The sequence below is a fragment of the Ctenopharyngodon idella genome, chromosome 4 (assembly GCF_019924925.1).
Source record: "Ctenopharyngodon idella isolate HZGC_01 chromosome 4, HZGC01, whole genome shotgun sequence".
Taxonomy (NCBI): Eukaryota; Metazoa; Chordata; class Actinopteri; order Cypriniformes; family Xenocyprididae; genus Ctenopharyngodon; species Ctenopharyngodon idella.
In genome coordinates, this window is record NC_067223.1 from 3,516,420 (window position 1) to 3,543,606 (window position 27,187).

The following is a 27,187-nucleotide window of genomic DNA, read 5'->3' on the forward strand; positions in this document are numbered from 1 at the left end:
GGGTTTTGCCTACAAAAACACGTCATACCTGAGGTACTCTATAAACCCCAGTATAAAAAGAAGTATCTTCCATAACTTCAAATCAAGACATGACCAAGTCATCTTCACTAGTTGCAGACTGGGTCACTCAAGGGTTTTTATTGATCCTTTATGTCTTTTGCGTCAAGTTCCTTTGACTGTTAAACATATTCTGTTGGATTGTAATTTTATGATACTGCTAAAAAACGTTTTTATTCAGAAACATGTTTGGATGGAATATTTCAAAACGTATCACTCAAATGTATTTTATGTCAAGTTGAAATGTTGTATATAATAATGTAAATTTTATGGATTATGATATTGGCGTTTGTGTTTGCAATGTAAATAGCCGTAAAAAACTCAATAAACAAACAAATATATATTATAAAATGTAATTTATTCCTGTGATGGCAAAGCTGAATTTTCAGCATCATTATGTCAGTTTTCAGTGTCACATGATCCTTTAGAAATAATTCTAATATGATTTGCTGCTCAAGAAACATTTCTTATTATCAGTATCAATATTATTGCAGAAACCATGATTCATTTTTTAGATTCTTTGATGAATAGGAAGTTGAAAAGAACAGCATTGATTTGAAATAGAAAACATTTGTAACATTATAAATGTTGTTTACTGTCACTTTTGACCAATTTAATGCATCTTGCTGAATAAAAGTGTTATATAAATCTTAGTGACTCCAAACTTTTGAACGATAGTGTAAATAAAGGTTTAGTTTAGGTTTAGGTTTGAGTGCGTTAGGTTAAACAATGATTAACCACAAACAGTTTATTTTTGTGCCATTGTTGGATCTGACTTTCATTTTTTCCCTCTCTTTCTAAAAGAATTTCAAATGTAGTGAAGTAAAAGACTACACAGTGGGAAGCGTTCACAAGACCTTCCCACCCCATGGATAAACAGACACACGTTCCCTCTCTCGGGAGGATTGTGTGGTGTTTTGTGTCCGCCTGTCCTGACCCCTGAGCTCTGAAAACATGAATCATTCTTAGAGCTATGGACACATGGATAAGTCAACATTCCCAACTGACAGGTGCTACCACACCTGTTAATAATGCGATTAAGCAAAATGCTGTAGTTTATTTCATATTTGGGTTTTCAGAAGTAAATACAACAGACCAATGATCTAATTTACTCTAAATGTGAAATAATATTTTACTTAAGGCCAAAGGTCACTTAGCACATTTCTGTTAGGGCAGACAGAGGGTACATCCCTATCCACATGTCATACTATACACTAAAAGTATGCACTTCACTGGAGATGGGAAAGTTTATACTTTTGAGTGTGTGAGAATTGCCTATTCTAGTCTTGTGTATTATTTATTATGAATAGTATGTAAATTGGGAGAGATTTGTGTCTGAAAAGCATTTTTGGCAAAACTAACCAGTTGTTTGAATTACAAATCCTACATTGAAATTGTATTTACTAACAAGCTGAATTACGCTTTTGTGCAAGTATTTGAAATTCATATTTTATTATTGTTACATTTCAGTCCATTTTTCTAGGCAGATTCACTCCAGGTATCCTGAGTTAGTTGGATGGCACTTGGATGGCACAGACCAGTTGGATTAGGATCAAAGCTTTGATTGCGTCAATGGAGAACATTCATCTTATTGTTTATGCCACTGCAGTGTTAATTTGGCCTTGTGTTTTTCTGAACTGTCTGCAAAGCTGGAAGTTGCACATCACAGAGAAACACTGACTGATCATTGCATCATACTGCAGGAGAAGCTGGCAGCTTCATGAAAATGAGACTTTATCAGGATCTGAATGCTTTTGAAAAGGCGATGTGTTTATATGCCATGTGATAATAGGATTACATAATGTATTTAGGTCAATAGCTGTGAAGTTGTGAATTTAACTTGTGCGCAAAATTGGAATATTGCATAAAACATTTGCGAATAAAGCAGTGTTCTGGGAAATTGCCGCAAAATAACTATGGCTCTTTTTTCCTCCATTATAAATGATTTGCGCCTCAGTGCTCACAGACAAAGCTCAATAAACGCTGTCACGATATGTTGCGTTTGGATGCCTGGTGTTTGTGAATGCAATCATGTGAGACGCTTCTGGGAGGTCATTATACCAAATCAATTTGATGACAGACTTTGGCTCAGGCATTTCTACCTAACTTTTGAGATGCTGTGTAATGAAACTGATCTGCTAGTCCAGTTATCCAATCACATCCACTGTCGAGGCAATCACATTAGTTTTTTTTTGCACATTGAGGGATTTATATGGTAAATGTGTTTCCATCTAGTTTATTATGCGCATGTATTCTTATCAGTTAAAAATGTATCCACCTCAATTGAGCACGTTTTTTAATGCACATTTTTAGAATTCCATCCAGCATTGTTTTATGCAGTAAGCCCAAAATGCTCATAAAAATATGTAGATATAAGCATAGCTAGTGACAAATAAGAACATTCAAGATGATAAAAAAGAAAAATCCAGTTTAAAAATGGGCCACGTTCTTAGAAATGTAATCTTTGAATGAACATTACTTTTAATGACCATCAGGGCTTGACATTAACACCCGCCAACCCGCCAAATGCGGGTAGATTTCAGCTGTGGCGGGTAAGACAGCCACTCCCACTAGCTACTTTTGGTGGGTTGAATATAATTTCAGCCTACAGCCTAATCAAAGGTAGCCAAGCTCGTTGTAGCACAAAATTACAATCCGATCATAGTTCGTTATCGATTAACTTATACCGACTTTTATCGATTAACAGTTAGTGAAGGCGGGATCGCGTTGAATGACACACAACAGAAGAGCTCTCTCGCGTGCACTCTCTCTCTGTTGCGTGAATACAGTCGGTTATGGCTTAAGTGGACGTAAACAGGTGGGTTAAAACTGGATATGTGTTAGTATATTACATACATGCATTCAGGATGTATGTAATATACCTGTCATTAATGTTAATCAAACAACAAAAGATGTTAAATAAATGTTAAACCTACTCTATCTGAAAAAAAGAGTTCAGGCTATTTAATTTACTGTTGTATTTGTAATATGCTAATTTGCTTCTTTGTTCTTTTTATATAGTCTAACAAAAATAACTTATACAATTATAAAATTGATCATATTATGGTCATATTACCCACCCCTTGCCCACCCGTACATACCAGCTGATATACCATGTAGGCCTAGTCTTGATTTTGGTGGTCAATCTGCATTTGAAAGGGTTTTAAATCTAGCTAAACAAGTAAAATGACTCAAAATCAAGTAATTTTAGCATGTCAAAGTCAACTTTAATCATATAAAATGTAATTTCCCAACAGCAAAATTGTGGCCAGTGAAAATGCTGAGTGGGTAGTAACTTTGGAAAACCACTAGCCACAGTGGCTGGTGAGCAAAAAAGTTAATGTCAAGCCCTGGTGACCATTATTAATGTTTTTGTTTTGTTTTCAGTTTGTGCAGTTGACAACAAGGCAGGTGGCGACAAGTGACTACCATTATGAATGAGTCATTAAATCTTTCAATTAAAGTATTCATTCAAAAACACTGATTCATTCAGGGTCGAAACAACTTATGGATGATTCATGGAATCATTGAAACATTTTGTGGGTGAAAATCCAGTCATTTCAAATAGATTCAGAGCAATTGTGAGTTATTTGTAAGGGTGAAAAATTTCCCCACGCCAATTTTGCTTTTCCGTTTTTTTTTTTCGTCTGCAAAATTTGTACTCAAATGTGACCGTACCTTTTCTCAGAGAGACACAAAGGTTAATTCAGCTAATAATTGGCAAATAACCAAGAAGTTTGTATCTAAAATGAAAGTTATTCAAGATTAACTTCTTGTTTATTGAACTATTGTATAAAAGCAATATCACACGCGCTTTTTATACAAGAAGTGACTAAACGTAGTGATATTACTGATTTTATTTTTAATAGTGTGACAATAGTTCTGCGACAATGCAAAACTGAGAGAGTTATCAAACTCGCTATCCTAAACTTATCTTTCTCTCTTGTGTTTAGCATTGGAAATTGTGATATACTAGTAATCTGTTTGGATGATATCCCATTCGATATTTTTCACCATTTTATGTCTATTTATATCAAAGTATAGTTAAATGCTGCTCTTTTTTATTCCTGTTTTGAGAAGATTCACTGTTGTGTAACTACTATAACTTTTTTATGTTTTGTGAATATATTAATAGGTCCAGATTCCAGTATCACGTCAGTGATCTATCTACAGACAGCTCAGTCTGGAGACAGTCTGGAGACCCGAGAACAGGAATTACTAATCACATAAGCATTTCTGTAAAGGTAAACCACAATTTAATTCATGTTATTAATTTAGAAACATCATTTAGTCCAATCGTGACTAGTGTCAAGAGACTATTGATAAGAGGTCTGACCTCAGTGTGGATAAAAGATGAAGAATGCATAGTTATGCTACATCACAGAAAGTTGGCAGACATCAACCCAGCAAACCGCTGTACAGTGACAACTTCTGAGAGAAACTCCAGCAAACAAACTCGCTGTCAGCAGTCAAAAGCAGCACACGTGATTAATATGAATCAATGTCAAGCAAATCAAAACCATATTCCATAACTTTAAGGCCAATATGTAACTTTAAACCCCAGGCTAAATCACATCAAGAGGGCTTTTGATAATGAATATTTTGTTTGTGAACATACAGTATTAGTCAAGGGCTTGACCACATTCCTGCATGGTTAAATCAGGAAGATCAACCCGGAGATGTTCATCACACATCCTGGTAGGATTGGTCCTGGAGGAGATATTCTGGGTGTTGCTCTGTAGATACCGATGACCATGACATGATTTTTCACTCAGCAGGGTGCTCTTTAAACTGCCAATGGTGTGGTTTTCTGGAAGGGTTGTATTGCTGAGAAGTGCTGGGAACGTTTTCCTCACAAGTGTTATGTCTAGGCCTCTTCCTGAGCTCCTCAGTGGAGTGATATTTGATATATGTATAAAAGTCTCTTATGAGCTTGTGTAGTCAAAATGGGAAGGTTGATTCTCGTTATACTACAGTTTGATTGTCTTTAAATCAGCTTTGAAAGGAACAGAGCTCTTCCATTGCTGAAAACAAGTAGCAATAACAACTCAAGAAGTTGGTAGTTGACATTTTGTCACAGTTTGTATGTACAGCAGGGTTTTTCTGGAGAGAATTTTCTATTTATTACTTTATTTATTTATTTACAAAATGTATCTTGTAGTGTTATAAAAATTTAATTTTTAGGGTTGTCAAATTTAAATATTAATTTTATATATTAATATTACTAATTTTAAGCTAATTTTTAAACATACCAAATTTGATTTACTGATTTTTATTTTTTGTTTTGTTATCTGGGAATCATGTGATTGATTTTTTTTTATTTTATTTTTTATTTTATTTTATTTTTTTGTAAGAAATAAAATCAAAATTTTTAAGTAGTGTATAGCTGATAAAATTGATTTGATATTTTTGTTAAATTTTGTATATTTTTGTGAAAATAAATTTTAATGTTAAGTGTAATTACAAAAATATGTGCAATTAATTTGGTTATTTTGTTTAATCACTCGACAGCCCTAATATTTATTTATTTTATTATTTATTTTATTTTATAAATAAATATATGATTATTTGTCTTATTAATCATAAATAGAAGAATATATAGGGAATTATTTGGGAATCATGTGATTTTTTTTTTTTTTTTGGTAAGAAATAAAATCCAAATTTGCAAGTAGTGTATAGCTGATAAAGTTGATTTGGAACAGTATTTTATTGCAAAAATCATGATGCAAATGAATTCAAATATATATATATATATATATTTTTTTTTTCACATACATACATACATACATACACTATATTGCCAAAAGTTTTGGGACACCTGCCTTTACGTGCACATGAACTTTAATGACTTTAATGGTTTAATATGGAGTTGTCCCACCCTTTGCAGCTATAACAGTCTCAACTCTTCTGGGAAGGCTTTCCACAAGGTTTAGGAGTGTGTTTATGGGAATTTTTGACCATTCTTCTAGAAGCACATTTGTGAGGTCAGGCTGTGATGTTGGTGAGAAGGCCTGGCTCGCAGTCTCTGCTCTAATTCATCCCAAAGGTGTTGTATCGGGTTGAGGTCAGGACTCTGTGCAGGCCAGTCAAGTTCCTCCACACCAAACTTGCTCATCCATGTCTTCATGGTCCTTGCTTTGTGCACTGGTGCGCAGTCATGTTGGAACACATAGTTGGGAGCATGAAATTGTCCAAAATGTCTTGGTATGCTGAAGCATTAAGAGTTCTTTTCACTGGAACTAAGGGGCCAAGCCCAACCCCTGAAAAACAACCCCACACCACAGTCTGCATGCCTAGGTGCTTGATTTTATACACCTGTGGCCATGGAAGTGATTGGAACACCTGAATTCAATGATTTGGAGGGGTGTCCCAATACTTTTGGCAATATAGTGTATATTTTTCCACCTATAGTGGGCAGAATATTTTAATATATTGGGTAATATGAATAATTTGCTTTGGCTTTAGTGCAATGACAATTTGCAAAAATGTGTTTTTATAATAACACTTTATAAGATCTCTTACAGTAGATTTGGGGTCAGAATTTTTTCCTTTTGAAAGAAATTAATACTTTTATTTGGTAAGGATGCATTAAATTGATGAAAAATGACAGTAAAGACATTTTATAATGTTACAAAAATTTCTATTTTAAAAAAGTGCTGATCTATTTAACTTTCTATTCATCAAAGAATCCTGAGAACTCTATGACAGTTTCCACAAAAATATTAATCAGCACAACTGTCAACAATGTTAAAAATCAGAAATGTTTCTTGAGCAGCAAATCATCATATTAGAATGATTTCTGAAAACTTATATGACATTGAAAACTGGAGTAATGATGCTGAAAATTCAGTTTTGCATCAAGGGAATAAATTACATTTTAAAATATATTAAAATAGTTATTTTAGTTTTAGTAATATTTTACAATATTACTGCTTTTACTATATTTTTGATCAAGTAGCTGCCTTTCTATTTTAGGAAGGGAGTCCCTCACAAAGAGATTTAAGGGTCTTTGGCATCATAACCCTTGACAGCCTCTCATCATAGAGCTTAATTTATAATAAACCTAGAACAGTAACCCATAAAAAAGGTTATTCCATTAACAATGTGAACAAGATGATCTTTTTCAGATCTTTAACATGAGCAAGCTTTGACCATCCATCCAAGCGATGAACTAAGAACTTCAACCATGCTAACTATAGATGAGTTTCTTCTTCCTCATTCCACTCACAACCTTTTTGTTTTCATTTATACAGTGCAGTCGAGCAGAACTGGAACAAGGCCCTTTTGTGCTAAGAAACTTCTTAAACATCCATTATTAAACAGCATGAGAGGGTTATGGGTCTCGATCTTCTCAGAGGAGACCACTAAGACATGGAAGACCGCATGTTTGATCATGAAAGAGAATCCATATACTGCATGTATGTGGCACAAGGTTACGAGATTAGAGAAACGCTGGTAGGTTTAAGAGTTTAATGAGTACACATTCACCTTGACACGGATCAAATAATCCATAGTTTTCGCTAAGCTTCCAGCCTGGTGTTGTCAATACCGGCTTCGCTCTGTTCATATTAGCTTTGTGAAGCTGCTCTACTACAATGATAAAAATTGACAGATGCTTAAACTGGGACAAAAATTAAGTAAATAAGTCAATGTTGTCTTACAAAATGGACATGATATGTAGCTTAGAATAATTTTCCTCAAATAAAGAATAGGAGTTATGTGGGATAGTTGGAAACAGTATCCCATAAGTCCATTTACATATCAAAAATGTCTACCATTATGCTAGGGAGTTGTGTGGTTGCCAAGGCGTTGCTATGCAGTTGCAACGGTGTTCTGGGTGGTTTCTAGCATGTTGCTAAGGAGTTCTAAGTGGTTGCTAGGTGGTTACTCAATGGCCTGAGTCAAATAAGCCCATTTATGGTACTTCAGTGTAAAATTTTGGTCATATTAACAAATTTCGTGGGCAAAAAAGCCAGTCTATTATCAATAGTGTATCAATCACTTTCAAGCCAAGGATCTTTCTGTTGGTCAGCACAGCAAATTCAGTTGACCAACTCAAACCCATTGCAAATTCTGCATGGGAAGATATTTTACTGTCACATGAAATTCCAGATTGCGTGAAAATTACTGGATTTCACCAATGGGGAAAAAAAAAACGGTAGAATTTTTTTTTTTTTAGCCTGTTTTATCAGCTGTCAGGCAGTCTGAGCTCTTAGAATAGTAGCACATCTCTTCTCAACTCAAGATTTTGGGGCTCATTACATATCACAAGCATGAGAAACAAAGTTTAAAACCTTTAAATTCAAGTATAAATGTGAGTAAACCTTAAGCTAATGCACTCATCTGCTAGATCCATTAAATGTAAAAGTATTCTAACACTATTCTTATTATCGGCCTGATCAGATTATCATCAGGTGATGATATTCTTAGAATGGGCTGACAGAATGCTATCAGTCTGTTAGCCTTACAAGGAGCATGTTTGCTATTGGCAAAATATCAGCTGAGCTCTTTTACAAGGGAAGCTGGATTGATTTTAAAGTCATGATGCCAAACGTCTAGTGTAGGTTGCCCAGTAATGTCACTGAAGAGCTGCATTCTCCTCTGTCTCGGCTGCCAACGCTTTAACCAAAGGCTGAAATTAGCAACAGATACAAAATCAGCCTCCTGTCAGATTAGAATCACTACAACTGATTGCAGAACTCAGCCCATGTAATTTGAAAGTAAAACAAAGATGAATCAGTCAAACTGGCAGCCCTAACCACATTTAACTAGTCTGTATGCTTAAAGGATTAGTTCACTTTAAAATTAAAAGTACTCTTTACTCACCCTCAAGCCATCCTAGGTGTATATGACTTTCTGATGAGTTATATTAATAAATATCCTCACGCCGTGTGGAGTACGTTTATGATGGATGGATGCACTTTCTTGAGCTTCAAACTCGTTGCCTCCATTCACTGCCATTATAAAATTTGGATGCGTCAGGATATTTATTAATATAACTCCGATTGTGTTCATCAGAAAGATGAAAGTCCTTTAGCTTGAGGCTGAGTAAAGCTTGGGGACATTTTCATTTAAAAGTGAACTAATCCTTTAAAAATCCAAATTAACAACCTTCATTTATGTATTTATTTTCATTATATAGCTGTTTAATCAGTATTATTCAGTGATACTGGCCCTCATCCATAGTACATAAAGATGCCACTAAACAAATATTATTACATTACATATTATATTTTTGTTACATTTTGTACAATTTAGGTGGAAATAAATGTTAATGTTAGGTGCAATTAATTACAAAAATCTGTGATTAATATGGTTATTTTGTTTAATTGCTCGACAGCCCTAATAAATATATATATATATATATATATATATATTTCTTTTATTAATTATTTTATAAATAAATAGGTAATTTATTTGTCTTATTAATCATAAATATAAGAATTAGTAAGAATACAATGTCGTGTAAACATTTGAATGCAAATAATTTCACAATTGAATTTAAAGTCAGCATGAAACGGAAGTTGCAATAGTTCATTGCGACGTATATTTGAGTGATACGGCTTCTTGAGCAAGGGAAAATGTAGGGTGTGACTTGATTTTGTCAATGGGAAATTGATTGGATCTTTGGATCTTTGTGGTTTGCTATTGTTGTGATGTCATTTGAGTGACAGGTTGCCCCGCCCTCACACCAGTAAACACGTCATCAAAGAAGAGAAGAGATGTCACTGCAAGAGGGAGGGGAAGTTATTTTAATTAAAGATTACGAGGGCACATTAATAAATAATTTATAATAAATACCGCAATATTCCGTTAGAAAAAAAAAATAAGGATTGTTAATTTTGATTTTTTGCCTTGTGTACATAGGCCTACATAGTGCAGTTTAAGATAAACATCTCGGATTGGATTGATTCGGATTCACAGAAATCTGCATGTGCAAACATATGCCGCTTTTCCACTGCGTGGAACCACTCGGCTCAGTTCGGCATGGCTCGGCTCGGCTCGCTTACTTTCGGTTTGCTTTTCCACTGCAGTTTAGTACCGCTTCAAAGTGGGTGGGATTATAGACTGATCGTATAGTTGCGCCGCCTCTACTGCCGTGGATCCGCTCCTCGGCTACCAACGAGTCTGCACCTCGTCTACTGACCACGATACAGCCATTCCTTTTTTCAAGTTCGTGCGACGGTCGTTTAAAAGCAAGTCGTTTAAAAAAAGTACATGAACAAATGATACTGCGGTGGCTGTTACTGACTATTTAAATCTAGCGGGTTTGGTGTCTCATGTTTCAAATCCAATGACGCTGGTAGTGACGATTCTCTCTGACCAATCAGCGATCTGCAGTGTTTACACGTCACATGTAGTATCGGTTCTATTTAAGCGTGCCGTACTGAGCCATACCGAAACGTACCGTGCAGTGGAAAAGCGCCGATAGTTATTCTCACAGAGAATGTCAAAGGATTATCAAGACTATAACGCAACCAACACCATGTGGACAAATGATTGCACGGACCTGCTGAGAGTCACTAATTGCAGTTCAGCTCTAGAGCCAAAGTCTTCCATGCTCCATTAACTTTGTTTTACTGGCTTAAGCTCCAATTACAGCCACAGCTTTTGTTAACTTCCTCCTCATTGCCTGAACACCAAAAGCTTGTATGCATAAATTAACTGTATGCAAATATATTGGCCATGTCCCATTCATTCTGAACGCTACTAATGCCAGTGTTGCTCAGGGAAACAAATGGGTGGAGTACCCAGAACTCATGTTCTTCATGAAGATGGAGTGCCCCTGCCTTCAAGACATGACTTTAAACCCCTTTCAAAAGCCACCGCTGTTTAGACAATAACATGGTTCTTTGGTTTAGTTCTGCATGGTTACACTCACATAATGTGATGTGTAAGTGATTTCACACATACTCGTAGACTCAAAGCCTCTGTCCAGGCAACCGTATACGTCATCCTCATTAAAGCTTACAATATCTTTGGCCCTAGTTCAGTGGCATGATCTATCATGCTGGAAGATTGGAAAATGGAGGCTGCCAAGTGATTGGTGCTTGGTAAGGCACCATTACTGTTGAGCATGATTAGGGTTAGGGTTTTTTTTTTCAAACTCATAAAATAAATATAAATATATTAAAGGGGACCTATAATGCCCCTTTTCCAAGATGTAATATAAGTCTCTGGTGTCCCCAGAATGTGTCTGTGAAGTTTCAGCTCAAAATACCCCAGAGATCATTTATGATAGCTTGTCAAAATTGCCCCAATTTTGGTGTGAGCAAAAAGACGCTGTTTTTGTGTGTGTCCCTTTAAATGCAAATGAGCTGCTGCTCCCGGCCCACTTTCCAAAAGAGGGCAGAGCTTTAACAGCTCGTGTTTCGGTTGCTCAACAACAACAAAGCTGGAGAATCTCACGCAGCCAAAATGACGATTGTCAGTAACGGTGTTCAACCTTACATTGTTCAAACCGGAGTCGGACACTGATGGAGACACTGAGTAGAATGCAACTGGACATTTCTGAACGGTTAGTGGATAAATGTATGTAGTTGCTGTGGAGTTGATTCAACTCATCGACTAGCATGTGCCATCATGTTAATCTTTTGTGCAAATCCAGCATTGAATTGACCCTCGTTTGTAAAGCAGTCCAGCGTAAAATGATGACATGGCAACAACACTCTACTACATCAACTAGAAGCTTGTTGTAGTCCCTACCAGCCGTTTGTTGTAGTCCTTAAACAGAGAATTCTTTAAAAGAAAATATCTCCCTTTGCATTGAACTTTGAGCGTCGTAACTTTGCAGATGTTGTTTATGCTCAAACAGCAACATTACACACTAACTAAAGTTAAAAAAGTGAAATCATAATCAACCACCCCTTTAATTTAAATACTATAATGTTTAAATTTAAATATTATAATAAATACCCCAATGTTCCATTTAAAAATTAAAAAAAAAATTAAAAAAATCCAAATCCCAGTGGGATTTCATGGTGACAAAGTATTACACTGTAAGACACTGTAAGAAACTTTGATTTAGGGTGATCAGGTGAACACATGAAGCAGGTTGGGATGCGCTCAACAAGTTACGACCACCCAGACTGTAGGGTAACATGCGACAGAGTCGTCAGACAGTCTGTCCTCTTGACATTACCCACATTCCTCTGGTCTCTGAATGCACACATATACAAGCACTCTCATTCAATAAGCATTTATAAATACTAGCACATGGGAAGAAGACCTGCATACATTGCATTTCACACTGACAGCACTGTTAGCAACTGACTGCATCAATTAACAAATGGGATGCCATTTTGCCCTTAAATCCTTCAACACATCTGTCCTCTCGGGTAACCAGTCAGAGAAGAACTGTTTCTGCCACACTATTTCCAGATACAATGGTTCTCTTGTGCATGGTAGAAGAAAAACAGGACTATTTATATGGTTGTGTCTCAATTTGCATACTCATATACAGTGCAAAAAACAGCTCCCATTTGTGGGATACTTTTTGCAAGTGTTGGCATCTAGCTAAATTCAGTTCCTTAAAATAATAATAATAAAACTTTATTTAAAAATATATTTATATAGCGCCTTTAAAGCAAACGTCTCATAATATAAAAACAGAGCTTCAAAACATGCATTAAACATGCATATTAAAGTAATAAACAAGTAAAACAATAGCTTTCCTGAAGAAAAAAAAAAACATTTATATTATATTTTATATTATCAATTTTGATTATCATGTTTATTATTAGGAAATATAAATGCTAATAAATATAATAATTTATAACATAATACAGTTCTTTTATACTGGCTATGTCAAGTGAACCATCACAAACTTTTCTTCTGTTATACAATGGATTGTGGGCAATATTATTCATAAATGATGCCCTAATCTATACACTTCATATTTTTATCCTACTGTTATTTGGGCTGTTTTAATTATTATCTTGCATGCTATTAGGATGGTTAGTAAATAAATAGGCGAGTGAAATTGAAGGCTGTAATTGTCATCATCATGTTAGTGTTGTCAAAATTTTAAAAATGTGATGCTTTGAGCGCTGTTGAGCGAGTTCATAAACACCTCTGATTGGCCATTGTGTTCACGCGCTCATCAGATATGTCTGTGATTGGCTACAATTACCAACACTTCAAAAACATGTTGTAAATAGACATCAATGACACTCTTCACCGCCTGCTTTCAAACGCTACCGCTCCTGCTTTCAAAAGCTTTCAAATTCAAACTTCTGTGTGCTTTCAAACACTCCTGTGCATTGGTCATTGTAGCCAATCACAGACATATCTGATGAGCACGTGAACACAATGGCCAATCAGAGGTGTTTACGAATTCGCTCAACAGCGCTCAAAGCATCACATTTTAAAATGTCAGTACCGACTTGGTATCGAAGTCTGTACTTTTGACAACACTACATCATGTGACTCATAAAAATTAATACTTCAGCTTCACAAATGAAACAGAGGGCGAAGCAGGTAATTCGTAAAGTCTGCAAGGAAAAGAAGTGCTTCCTGTTTAAATATGATTAGAAATGATTGGGCTTTAATCCACATTTATTGGTAATACATTTTACAGTTTTGTCAGATTCCACTACAGATAGCATAATATTAGCACATAGTTCAGATAGGGTAGCTCTCTCTGCAGCATTGAAGTTTATCAGCAGTCTTAGATCCTTCGTATCTCTCTGCGTCAGGTTGGGCTCAGTTACAGTGCTGTATTTCTCTGGCACCACACAGGGTTTCCCACAAGAGCTGTAACTTTACACGTCAGCCTACCCATCATGCTAATGCCTGCTTTGCCCCAATTAGCACATGGCCACATCTTCACCTGTCACCGATCCCCCTGGGCCCCCCGTGACCTTTCACCTTAACACGAGGCACCCCTTTCAAAATCATAAACATGCACACACAATGTTTCATGCTGATTTACTTAAAACGGTGACAATGGAAAGTCCGGGGTGATTCCCATGTAACTTACTGTAATACAGATGAACACAGACACGTAGACTAAAATAAGTCTCATTTTGAAAGTGAAATTCACATTTGAGCACAGGAAAGACCTGTCGACTTCATTACGCCAATGTTTCCTTTCTTTTTCTTTTAACCAACCTCTTTCCTTTTACAATTTAGAGTTTTGGCCACTCAGCTGGAAAAGCATTAAGAATCTTCAAACCATAGACCATATTTGGCTTTAAACATTCTTTTCAAAGCCATAGGCCTGCACAGTTTGAGAAAACAGATATAAAACAGCTTATAATGCTAAAAATCTTGGAGGGTGAAACATGGAACAATGCTAGAATACATTAGCATGAATCAATAGGGCAGAACATACATGTTAACACCACCATTATGACAGGATGTTCTCAGTATTGATGGACATGGATTGATCATGGTGTCTGCAGGCAAACAGAGTAAATCAGCGGTATTTACCAAGGTTAGAAAGGTGAACGAGAGACCTTCAGGCAGAGATGGAGTTGAAATGGGGGCGAGAAAACGGACAGAGATCGTCTGCCTCGAGCACTGCAGTCCAAGCTCTAACTCGATCAGTACAGTTAACCTAGACATGGCCTGCAGATAAACACATTTGTTGGCCTTAATACACCACTGCTGACGGCTTCGACAAGCCATGTTTTGTACGGAATGGAATTCCCCCCGACCATTTTGCACTGTGTTTGTGTGCGTTTGTGTTTATTGGTTAATATATTACATGTGTTCAATGTTCACAATTATTATCCTTAGCCAAAAAATCTGTGTTACGACTATAAAGAACTATTCGGACTGTAGATCTCAACTTGAAAAAGACAGATGTTCCATAGATAGTTTGTCAGACCTCACTTTAACTCTACTGTCCTAACCACAACCTCTTAACCTCACACTCAACCTAGAGCTGCAGCCAATGGTCTTTCGCCCAGAGTTGATTTATAGTGCTGTTTGCTAAGGCGAACATCAGTATTACTATTTCTCATACTTGGTGATAAGTGTTTTTCAAAACCCCTAAAGGCCCATTCACACCAAGAATGATAAGTATAAAGATAATGCTATGCATAGCTATAATAGAACTTTATCATTCTGTTTATTCTAAGTGTCGTCTGACACTTTATATGCTCGAGCTCTGCATTCTGATTGGCTGCCAATGTTTTTATTGTTCATCAGCTGGAAAAAAATAGTTCTGAAAGTGATTCCAACGATATAGTTTCTCTGTGACCTTCAGGACTTGACATTAACACCCGCCAACCCGCCAAACGCGGGTAGATTTCAGCTGTGGCGGGTAAGACAGCCACTCCCACTAGCCACTTTGGCGGGTTGAATATAATTTCAGCCTACAGTCTAATGAAAGGTAGCTAAGCTCATAGTAGCACAAAATTACAATCCGATCACAATTTGTTAACGATTAACTTGCAGTTAGTGGAGGCGGGATCGGCGGAATCGCGCTGAATGACACACAACAGAAGCGCTCTCTCGCGTGTGCTCTCTCTCTGTAGCGCATGCGATCAGATCTCCTTGCGCTTTAATAGGTCAAATCCACGCACACACAGATGTCAAAATGTCCATCGTGTGGAGTATCTCGCGTGAATACAGTCGGTTATGGCTTAAGTGGATGTAAACAGGTGGATAATAACTGGATATATGTCAGTATATTACATACATGCATTCAGCAGCCCAATTAAATATCTGTGTGTCATTAATATTAATCAAACAACAGAAGATGTTAAATAAATGTTAAATAAACCTACTGTATCTGAAAAAAATAGTTTAGGCTATTTACTATTGTATTTGTAATTTTCTAATTTGTTTCTTTCTTCTTTTTATATAGCCTAACAAAAATAACTTATACAATTATAAAATTGATCATATTATGGTCATATTACCCACCCCTTGCCCACCCGTACATACCAGCTGATATACCATGTAGGCCTAGTCTTGATTTTGGTGGTCAATCTGCATTTGAAAGTTTGAAAGGGTTTTAAATCTAGCTAAACAAGTAAAATGACTCAAAATCAAGTAATTTTAGCATGTCAAAGTCAACTTTAATCATATAAAATGTAATTTCCCAACAGCAAAATTGTGGCCAGTGAAAATGCTGAGTGGGTAGTAACTTTGGAAAACCACTAGCCACAGTGGCTGGTGAGCAAAAAAGTTAATGTCAAGCCCTGGTGACTTTATAGTTGTGGTGTGGACTCTGCAATTCTATTATATTTTGAATGATTTTTAGAACTATCTTTACCTCTATCTTTGTCATTAAAATTATAGTTATTGTCCTTAGTGTGAACAGGCCTTAAGTACAGTATTAGACTATGTAACTTGCCTAGCGATTAGACCTGTGTTTTGTTTTTTGCTGTTTTGGTTTTGCATTGTTGTTATTATTTTTGTTGCATGTATTGTTTTGTATTGTTTTTTGTTTTTGTTGCACTTTGTTTTTTTTCTGCTTCTGAGTGTTTTGTTTTTGTTTTGTTTCTTGTTTTTGTTGCGTGCGTGTATTGTTTTGTTTTTGCTGTGTTTTGTTTTTGTTTTATTTTTGTTGCATGTATTGTTTTCTGGTTTTGTTTGTTTTGTTTCGTATTATTCATCTTAAGCAATACTCTAGAAAAAACTTCCAAAACACTAAAGAAACCACCTACCAATGCCCAACCACCCTAGAAACTGCATAGCAACGTCCTAGCAACTATCCAGAAAACCATAGCAAGCACCTAGCAATGAGCTAACAACTACTGAGAACAAAGCTCACATTTTCTTTGTTTTTCATACACCCGGCGCAATGCGGCGCCAGGTGCGACGCAAGTGTTTTTTGCTAGTTTCAGCCCGACGCAGTTATCATTTTTACGTTCTGCACCACGTTGTTTAAATAGCAAATGCATTTGCGCCCATTTGTGAGCCCATGGGCGTGCTGGTCTGAAAACGAGGTGAGTTCAGGCGCATTGTTGGCGTGTTGCTATTTTGAGGCAAGTGAAATAGACTGTGCCTTTGACCAACAAAAACCTGGTCTAAAGTCAATGGCGTAATATACTTTTTGTTATTTAAAAAGCGCATTAGTAATATGCGCCTATATGCGGGTGCACAATGCTCGTACACTCTGCTTATTACACACACAGGGACGCGCAGCAGCACACAAACATGCCAAATATTGAAAAGAAAAGGATTACAATGTAAAAGATTATTATTGTGTGCATAAAGATAAAATGCTTTGGTGGAATCGTAGATGGTCTGCTCACACGCTTTAACCTCGCGGACGAGCAGATCCGTTTCCTCGCTAGAGAAGCGTTCAGTTTTTCCACTTGCAAATTCCACCATGTAAATAGTGAATCCGCCATGGTGCGAGCACAACTGGCTTTTATAGGGAATGGGAAATGAGACTCTGATTGGTTATTGCACGTTACGGCCAAAACACACCTGTTACTCATTAAGAGAATAGGGATAAGACCATACATTTTTCCGGTCACTAGCAAAAGTGGATTTGGACATGTCCTTAGTGCACTTGCGCTGTCCGCTTTAGACCATGTGCTTAGATCGTTAAAAGTGTGAGATATCACATGTATCAGGTCAACTCTCTCAAAAATCCATTAGAGTCAAACCAAAGTAAAACTTTCAGTCTTTTGAATGGATTGTTTAACATCACACTTCTGGGCTTCAGCCACAGCTCTGAAATGATTTATGCCTAAGACGTTACCTTACAGACGATGAATGTGATGTTGGCTCAAGTCATTTCAAAGTGATATCTGGGGTAGAAATTCAGAGAATGTTTTACCCTGGCCATGACTGGGTTTGAGCAAATGTTAGTCTTGATTTTCTGCTTTAAATGGGCTATAATTAAGATAAAAATCAGACCCTTATAGATGAGGATTTTTCAAAGTTCCTGAGTGTGTATTTTCATAAATGTTTGAAGGCTTAACGATTTCAAATTATGGCATCGTTGGTATATGGCACACACTCTTAAATGCTATGTTGTGGTCTGCTGGAGGATAAAAGAGTTTTAATACTGCATAATTGCAGTATGACTAAAACAATCCGAGGACAAAAATGTGGTGCGTGTTTTTGTGGAAAGAGAAAATTTGTGCATGCACGCAAACCGGCGTAAATTTGTCATAGATGATGGCTCGTCGCAAAATGAAAACACCCAGCTATGTCCTCCCATGCAGCTGCCTTCTCCATCTCCTATTTTTCATCAACAGGGCTTATGAGATAAAATGCATCACTTGCCCAGTCAATACTCTGTTAAATATCAGTTTATAAATAACAAAGAACAGAACTGTCAGCTGATGTAAACAGAGTTTGACACAGCTAGTAAAACAATGTAAAGGTCAGATTAGTCCTGTTGTGTGTGTGTGTGACATGAAAAAGCTGCATCAAAGGGCAAACATCCATGTTCATCTCATGATTGGAAACAAATACTTTGTAAAGGATTCCAAAAATGCCTTGCATTTCTGAAGGTTAACCAAAAACCACAACAACCATGGACAAGTCAACATGGGTATCAATTAAAGCATACATGACCTCCTTTATTTGCAAAGGGTGTTGCCATGTGTTACCTGGCTCAAGTTCACACATGTGGCTTAAAGCTTTTTGGACAGGGTGGATTCAGGTCAGAACTGATAAACAGACATTATCCTTACAAAGGGGCTGAGCCAAGTTAACACCCAGCTGTTTGCGATTGTGTCCTAATTGAGGTAAATGCATTATTAACCAAGCTGACTTCATGACATTGGCAAATGTGCAAATGTCTGGCTGTCTCCTCCCAAAGAGTAATGCACCAAAAAATAAATACATAAATAAAAATCTCATGTAAATGTGTGAATCTCTTGCCGAGAGCATGTCTTTGTCACAAGTTAAATGTAATTTTGGTCATTGTGACACATTATTTCCATTATTACGCCATTTTTTACCCCTAAATTATCTTTAGCCTACTATAATGCAATAATAAAAAAAAAACATTATTACATGATAGTAGTATTTTATTTTAATTTTTATTTTACAACCTGAATTCCGGAAATGTTGGGATGTTTTTTAAATTTGAATAAAATGAAAACTAAAAGATTTTCAAATTACATGAGCCAATATTTAATTCACAATAGAACATAGATAACATAACAACTGTTTAAATGGAGAAATTTTACACTTTTATCCACTAAATGAGCTCATTTCAAAATTGATGCCTGCTACAGGTCTCAAAAAAGTTGACACGGGGGCAACTAATGGCTGAGGCAAGACATTTTGAAAAGATTCAGCTTGGAGAATATCTAGCAACTAATTAAGTTAATTGATATCAGGTCTGTAACATGATAAGCTATAAAAGGGATGTCTTAGAGAGGCAGAGTCTCTCAGAAGTAAAGATGGGCAGTGGCTCTCCAATCTGTGAAAGAGTGTGTAAAAAGATTGTGGAATACTTTAAAAACAATGTTCCTCAACGTCAAATTGCAAAGGCTTTGCAAATCTCATCATCTAGTGCATAACATCATTAAAAGATTCAGAGAAACTGGAGAAATCTCTGTGCCGAAGACCTTTATTGGATACCTGTGGTCTTCGGGCCCTCAGACGACACTGCATCACTCATCGGCATGATTGTGTCAATGACATTACTAAATGGGCCCAGGAATACTTCCAGAAACCACTGTCAGTAAACACAATCCGCCGTGCCATCTGCAGATGCCAACTAAAGCTCTATCATGCAAAAATGAAGCCATATGTGAACATGGTCCAGAAGCGCTGCCATGTCCTGTGGGCCAAGGCTCATTTAAAATGGACTGTTTCAAAGTGGAAAAGTGTTGTATGGTTAGACGAGTCCAAATTTGACATTCTTGTTGTAAATCACAGGCGCCGTGTCCTCCGGGCTAAAGAGGAGGGAGACCTTCCAGCGTGTTATCAGCGTTCAGTTCAAAAGCCAGCATCTCTGATGGTATGAGGGTGCATAAGTGCATATGGTATGGGCAGCTTGCATGTTTTGGAAGGCATTATGAATGCTGAAAGGTATATAAAGGTTTTAGAGCAACATTTGCTCCCCTCCAGATGACGTCTTTTTCAGGGAAGGCCTTGTGTATTTCAGCAGGACAATACAAAACCACATACTGCAGCTATTACAACAGCATAGCTTTGTCATAGAAGAGTCCGGGTGCTGAATTGGCCTGACTCAGTCCTGATCTTTCACCTATAGAGAAAAATATGTCAACAACGACCACGAACTCTTCAGCAGCTGGAAAACAAATCTGTTGGATAATTTTCCGATTACTATGGGGAGATTTATTATCATACACCATCCCTACTTATTATTGGATAATACAGATGTTTATTATTATTAATTGGGGCCACATGGTTCAGCTTTATCATGTTTTATTTTTCAGTTTCAATTGCCAGGCTTTTGCATTGGATGAACAGATTATTAGGCAGAGAGAGGAAGAATTTCAGAGGCAGAAGCTCTTCTCTTGACACGACACAAGCACTCTACATCTGGTCTTATGCCAAGATACCCTCAGAATCGAGTTTCAAAAGAGCTCTTGCCAGACTGACCATCAAACACTCTGACCTCCGCTTTATCAAACAGGTTTATTTTCTCACAAGGTGTTAGTTTGGTTCGAAATTACATAGAGTAACTGACCCTTTGCTAAGTTCTGCCGCCCTTGTTTACTGTTGTTGGCAAAGACAAACTTTACAGGACGCCCCATAGGAATTTCCCACTGGAAATTTTCAGACATTTTTAAGTAAAATGTGCTCATAAATTATGACATTGCAAAGCATTTTTATCTTTATCTAATTAGATTCCAATAGCTGCATTCTGCATTTTATTTCTTCCTTCATTAAGGATTAAATTCTATATTCAACTGAAATATACAGTTTCCACTGTGTTCCCCCCAACCCCCCCCCCCCCCCCCCCAGTCATGGAAGCTGAGAGACACCCAAAACTCCCAGCTCTCTCCATAAAGATGCTTTCAGATGTGACTTTACTGGAGCACCTCAAACACCCCAGAACATCTGGAGCATTCCTAGTGCGATGCAGCTGAGATATTCAGACCCTATTCTGTGTTAATACTGGAATGTTTTAACCTATACATCTGTTTTCTTCCGAAACTAGATGAAAATGATCCAAAAGATCTAAGGGACTAAAGGGATGTCTAAATCATGTAGATGACAAACCGGGACCTCATAAATTGTTTCTGTTGATAGATTCTCAGGCTATACATTACATTGTTCATTTACCATGAAACAATCTCCAAAATACAAATACATCTGATTTTTCAATGATCAAGACATCTCTGGTATTTACACTATAGCACCTAGCGAAATCGTTTCTCAAAACGAAAATTATTTGCAGAGGTCTCTGGACTGGATGACTTCTCCAGAGGCCATCTCAACCTCAGAGACATTACTCAAATCCACACCTGTAAAAGACTTGAATGTGAATAGTCTAAGATCAAGCTGGCTTAATTAGTGCAAAACTAATCTGGCTCGAAAACACAAGGACGTTCGGCTTTTTAGGATGTCCTTATTAGTATCAAACAGACCGTGTTACGTGGCATTCTTCAGAAAGACACACAATTGTTCCAGAATGTTTTGAGTCTGAGCGGAGTTTTTCCATGGCACAATCCACTCTGATACTACTTATGTCGCCATTACCAAAGCTTCCCACTGTTTCTTTTCAGCACATAAGACATAGACGGATGACTACACTAGGGAGTGTTCTGGATAGACAAGGAGAAAGAATGGAATGACAAATTAGGCCAAAAACATGAATTGAAAGCAATAAGAAAGCTGGGAAGCATGTAAAAACAGTTTGAAATGTTAAGAATAAGAAACAAATGTCCACCACTGACAAAACCAGACAATGAAAAATACTGAGGAACAAAGCAAGAACTGGACTACATTTCATTTAATGGTTACACCACCTGACTTTTTACTAAAACTTTTTTTTTGTTTGTTTTTTTTTGGAAAATGGTGTAAATGTTGAAAACCAAAAATGTATGAAAACCAACATCAAAACAAAGATTTTAAGAACTTGCCATACATGTTTTCAGGTAGATTTTTAGATTTTTCTCCTTTAAAGTTTCATGTGGTAAAATGTAAGCTAAACGATTTCATTGAAGTCATGGCAAATTGTTTAACATTGTCAAACTGTCCAGGTTAAACCAACAAAAGTATCAGATCCGTTCAGATCAGAAAATCACCTTAAAATGAAAATGTTTTCCCAGCAAGCCGAGCAACTGGTATCCTACACCATGACCGTCTAGATGCCCTATGCAGTGACACACCGCCCATTTCCTTACTCAACTATATTAAATGTTTGCTACAGCAGATAAAAGAGGAAAGATCACCCTTGACATCTGATATGAGACCAGCTCAGCCATTTCCATTAGAATGATCAAAGTCATGGAAACATAACTCTTGATTTAGCACTCAGAGATAATGTTGCGAGCACATAATATACGCTTTATATAATACTGTGGATATACAACAACTACGAAAAAAGAAGTATTAAATGTCTCAGTGATGTTTAGCACTTAAATTCACTTCATCATTACAGCCCATTAAACCATCTGCTGTAGGGACCACATCACTTTTGGAAAAATTGAATAGCAATTGAAACTCAGGATTGTGCAAGTCTGGTGTGACTCACAAGCAAAAAATATTTTCCATAATTTTTTCATTTTTAATAACACATTTCAGTGTGTACCAAAAAAGTATTCACTTCTTTCCTGACCACACTTTATTTTAAAGGGGACCTATTATATCCCTTTTCACAAGATGTAATATAAGTCTCTGGTGTCCCCAGAATGTGTCTGTGAAGTTTCAGCTCAAAATACCCCATAGATCATTTATTATAACTTGTCAAATTTGCCCCTATTTGGGTGTGAGCAAAAACATGCCGAATTTGTGTGTGTCCCTTTAAATGCAAATGAGCTGCTGCTCCCAGCCCCCTTTCCAAAAGAGCGAGGAGCTTTAACAGCTCGCACTTTGGTTGCTCAACAACAACAAAGCTGGAGAATCTCACGCTGCCAAAATTATGATTGTCAGTAACAGTGTTCAGCCTTACATTGTTCAAACCGGAGTCGGACACTGATGAGAGACTCAGGAAGAAGTTACAACTTTTAGAATGAAACTGGACATTTCTGAATGGTTAGTGGATAAATTTATGTAGTTGCTGTGGAGTTGATTCAACTCATCGACTAGCATGTGCCGTCATGTTAATCTTTTGTGTAAATCCAGCATTGAATTGACCCTCATTTGTAAAGCAGTCCGGCGTAAATTGGCAGCATGGCAGCAACACTCTACTACAACAACTCTTCCTCTTCTCTTAAGCAGCCTAACATGGCCTCAGCCCCTTCGTTGCATGTTCCTGGGGGCAGGGTTTATGTAAATTTTGGGGTTCATGATGTCACCAACCCAGGATGAAGCTCATTGTAGTCCCTACCAGCCATTTGTTGTAGTCAGGTGTCCAAAAATATATGTAACTTTAACACATAGGCACTAATCCAAACAATACAAGTCTTTCAGAAAATGCTCACATTGTTCAACAAGGTTCAAAGGTGACGTGAATCAATATGGAGCTTTTCTCTACCAATCAATGAACAAAATATCAGGTGCCATTTGATCAATAAACAACATACCTTAATTTAATAAAGTAAAAGCATTTTCATTTCAGCTAGTTCTTTGTAAAAAAAAAAAAAAAAAGTTTCTTAGCAATGTTGAACACTCATGAAAGTAGCACAAGGATGTAATGAGTAACAAATGGAGCCCTCAATCAGGTTTAAAGCACTCTGACGAGAATGCTTTTATCAAGGGAAGTGACCTCACCTAAAAGAGGACATGATGTTATTACATAAGAATGTTATATGCCACCCTGCTATGCCGTTATAACATCAGGAAGCGTTCTTGTAATTAAAGTAATCCCATCTAAAAGGAAATGACATTGACCATTCTTACCTTGAAATGACAGGAGGACTCGTGGCTGTGGTGGAGAAAGACCATGGATGCAGGTGACACAGAGGACGAGGGGAAGGAACAACTGCACGCTCGTCCCCAAAGACCAAACCCAGAGCGCTCCTGACCTCCCCATGACTGCTGAGGAGACACCCAGACCAGCCCACCTGCAAAGACAAGGTGAAGGAAATGTAAAGGATGCTGATGGAAAAACTAGATTTTAAAGGCTTCATTCATGTTCTTTTATTTTATAAAGTACAGTAGGAGCAAGAAAAATATTCAGTTTGAAAATAGAGGTTGATTGCTTACAGGAATGGGGCACTTAAAATCATATTCTTAATAAATAAAGATTCTTATTACTACGTAAGATATGAGACTACTAACCCTATATGTGCAAATGACACGAATTATATTGGTAAGTTACTATAATTCACCTTGTAAAGTAGTTTTAGCTGTAGAAGGACAATTTGTATAACTTTATACCTAAAATAATGCATTATTGTAATCCATTATCCATACATAATCCATTTTAAATGCATTACTGTGCATGCAGTTTTACAAAATAAGGGACAATTCTAAATAATCTGTGGTAATTGACACCTTTCTTCAGATTTTGATAATGCTCAACTTGTATTTGAACCCACAACATTCCTTTAAAAGTTCAACATTTTTCACATTTGAAACATTAGCCACTTTCTGTGTGAGGAAATGTCTTTGATATAGTGTTAAAGCAACAGTGTTTCAAAAGCAGCCAGTTAAAATACATATTTTAACGGTTATGTCATAACAGTTATGCTTGAAAGCTTTTTCCTTAAAGGCCTCCTGTATGTCTTCTAGTTAATTAGTCTGAGAAAGTGGCATGACATTGATCCAGTCAGTTATGATTTTAACCAATGCCGTATAAACAATGGCTCCTGTCCAGTCTGAGTCATTATTTTACCTTTACACAAGGACGTCTTGTATAATGTAATAGGAATGTCAGGCTAGTGGTACCTCAAAGATATGGATGCTTCTTTTTACTTCTAACAAAAGAATGAATGGACACTTCCCTGTGTTTCTCTCCTCTATATTCTATTATGGGACAACAGAAGTTCAATAATACATGGGGAGAAGTTTGATTTCCTGTGGAATAACTTTTGCTTCATGCTCCAGGGAGAACAGACAGCCTTCTCTGACCAGAACACTCTTGGAAAATAAGAATACATGTAGTTCATAATTATATATTAATAATATGTTTGTTTTGTAGCAGAGAGAGTGCAGAAGGACAAAGAACCGAGTAAGAATAGCACAGTCTCTCTGCTCATGTCTTATACATGAATCATGTGAAAGATTGATAGGAACTTTGTACAAGACATCTACAGTGCATGTCTGACTCAGTGAGGTATGAGCGCACTGCACAGGGTGTGTTCATAGTCAACATAAGTGCATGAATACCAGAAAACACCATGTTGGGTGCCATTTAAATTGTTTTGTATGGAGTCATCTGCTATATGGATGATCTTTGATGTATCTCATTGGTTTTTCAGCATCTCACGCCATGAGCTCCACATTGTTAGGAGGAAGTATTATAGTCAGCTTTCAGGTCAATAATCTTTTTAAAAGGAAAATTCACCCAAAATTTTTAATTCTGTCATTTATTCACCTTTGTGTCATATTAGAGGGCCCCGTTATGCTTGTTACACTTGTGCAGGACGCTTCACAGTGGTTATTCTCTTACATTTCAGATGTGATGCTATAACTGTCATTTCTTTACATCATGGGTAAAAACTATGTCTGTTAACACACTGACCTGCTTTGAACTGCATGGTTCAGAAAGCAGTTGTTAGAAAAATACTTTTGTTTGAGGAAGAGCCAAAGTAGCCAGCAGGCGGCATTTTTTAAATGTGTTACATGGTGATGTAGCCACGCCTCATATGGCAGTACTACAAATGAGGCACTTAAGGCAGGCGTTTTCTGTTGGAGAGATTCACTCCATTTGGCATGGACTTTGTGCTTTGTAACTTTTCATATTGTTTACGTGCACAAACAGCTATATCACACACTACAGGAAAGGTAAAATAAAAAATAGCATACAAGGTCCCCTTTCAATCTGTGTGACTTTAGTTATTTGCTGGTAACTCTATCGCCCCCTTTAATATTGACGTTTATTACCGCCACACTACTGAAAGAATATTCATACAAGAAAATGGGCCAAGCCCAAAATGGCTAAACACTAAGCTTTTAATTGTCAGGAATGATCAGGAAATTAGCAAAGCAAATGCACTATTTAAAAACCCATTGCTGTCTCAATGTTTTTGGCAGAATATGGGAAGTTGTGTGTGGAGTAATAAATCACAATGAAACACGAGTTGTGTGGTGATGCTCCAGAGCAGTGTCTTCGAAAATCTGGTGAGAAACTTAATAATAAATGCATCTCTAGCACTGCAAAGTATGGATGAACAGGTGTTTGGATAGCCTTTTAAGCTGCTGGTATTGGTGAACTGCGTCACTGTGAAAAGTCAATGAATGCTTTGGAGCACAGGAGAATATTGCTGAATGGCTTGCTTCCCACAATTAAAAAGTTATCTAAAGTGAAATGATCACTTGTTATTTTTCAACAAGACAATGCACCTGCTCAAATTGCAAAGACAACCAAGAAGTGGCTTGAGAAGTCTATCAGGCTCATGCCTGGTCAGAGTCCAGATTTGAACCCTATTGTGAATATTTGGTCTCACATTAAACTCAAACGAACTGGGAGACATTTTTCAACAACTCATGTACTGTTTGAATCCTTTAACATTGAGTGGAACAACACTGACTCTTCCTGTAAAAAGCTGTCTGCAAATTGGGAAAGGCTATTCCATGCTAAGTTACAGTATTTGTGAAATTCTTCCTAATGTCCATTTGTGATTAAAATGGTTGACCATTAATAGACCACTAAATATTTTGCCATTTTTGGCTTGGCCCTTTTTTCTTTTTCCTTTTGCCTATGAGTGTATGTACAACAGGACCATATGAGTTTGTATGCTTCTGTAGAGCATGTTTATAAGTGAGAGTGTTTGTGATGGAGAGAAGAAAAAAGTCTCCATGGTGTTTTGTATGAGTTAGTGGATATTTACAAGGGTGCGTATGTGTATACATGTGCGTATGTTTGTTTGAGCATATGATAAACTGCAGTGGGCTGAAATGTCTTTGGCAGTGAGTATTGGAGAGTAGCTCTTAAGCTGGGTGGAGGCTACCGCTCTCT

At 36.9% G+C, this 27,187-nt stretch overlaps 1 protein-coding gene across 1 annotated transcript in view; it reads right to left on the reverse strand.

Annotated features, from left to right (window-relative positions):
* The window catches only part of sema3c (sema domain, immunoglobulin domain (Ig), short basic domain, secreted, (semaphorin) 3C), a 67,850-nt gene that overhangs the window by 36,988 nt on the left and 3,675 nt on the right, over positions 1-27,187 (reverse strand). Inside the window, exon 2 of the mRNA XM_051891178.1 lies at positions 23,965-24,128. Coding sequence (XP_051747138.1) covers positions 23,965-24,097 — 133 coding nt within the window. The 5' untranslated portion in view covers positions 24,098-24,128. The remainder of the gene's footprint in view (positions 1-23,964; positions 24,129-27,187) is intronic.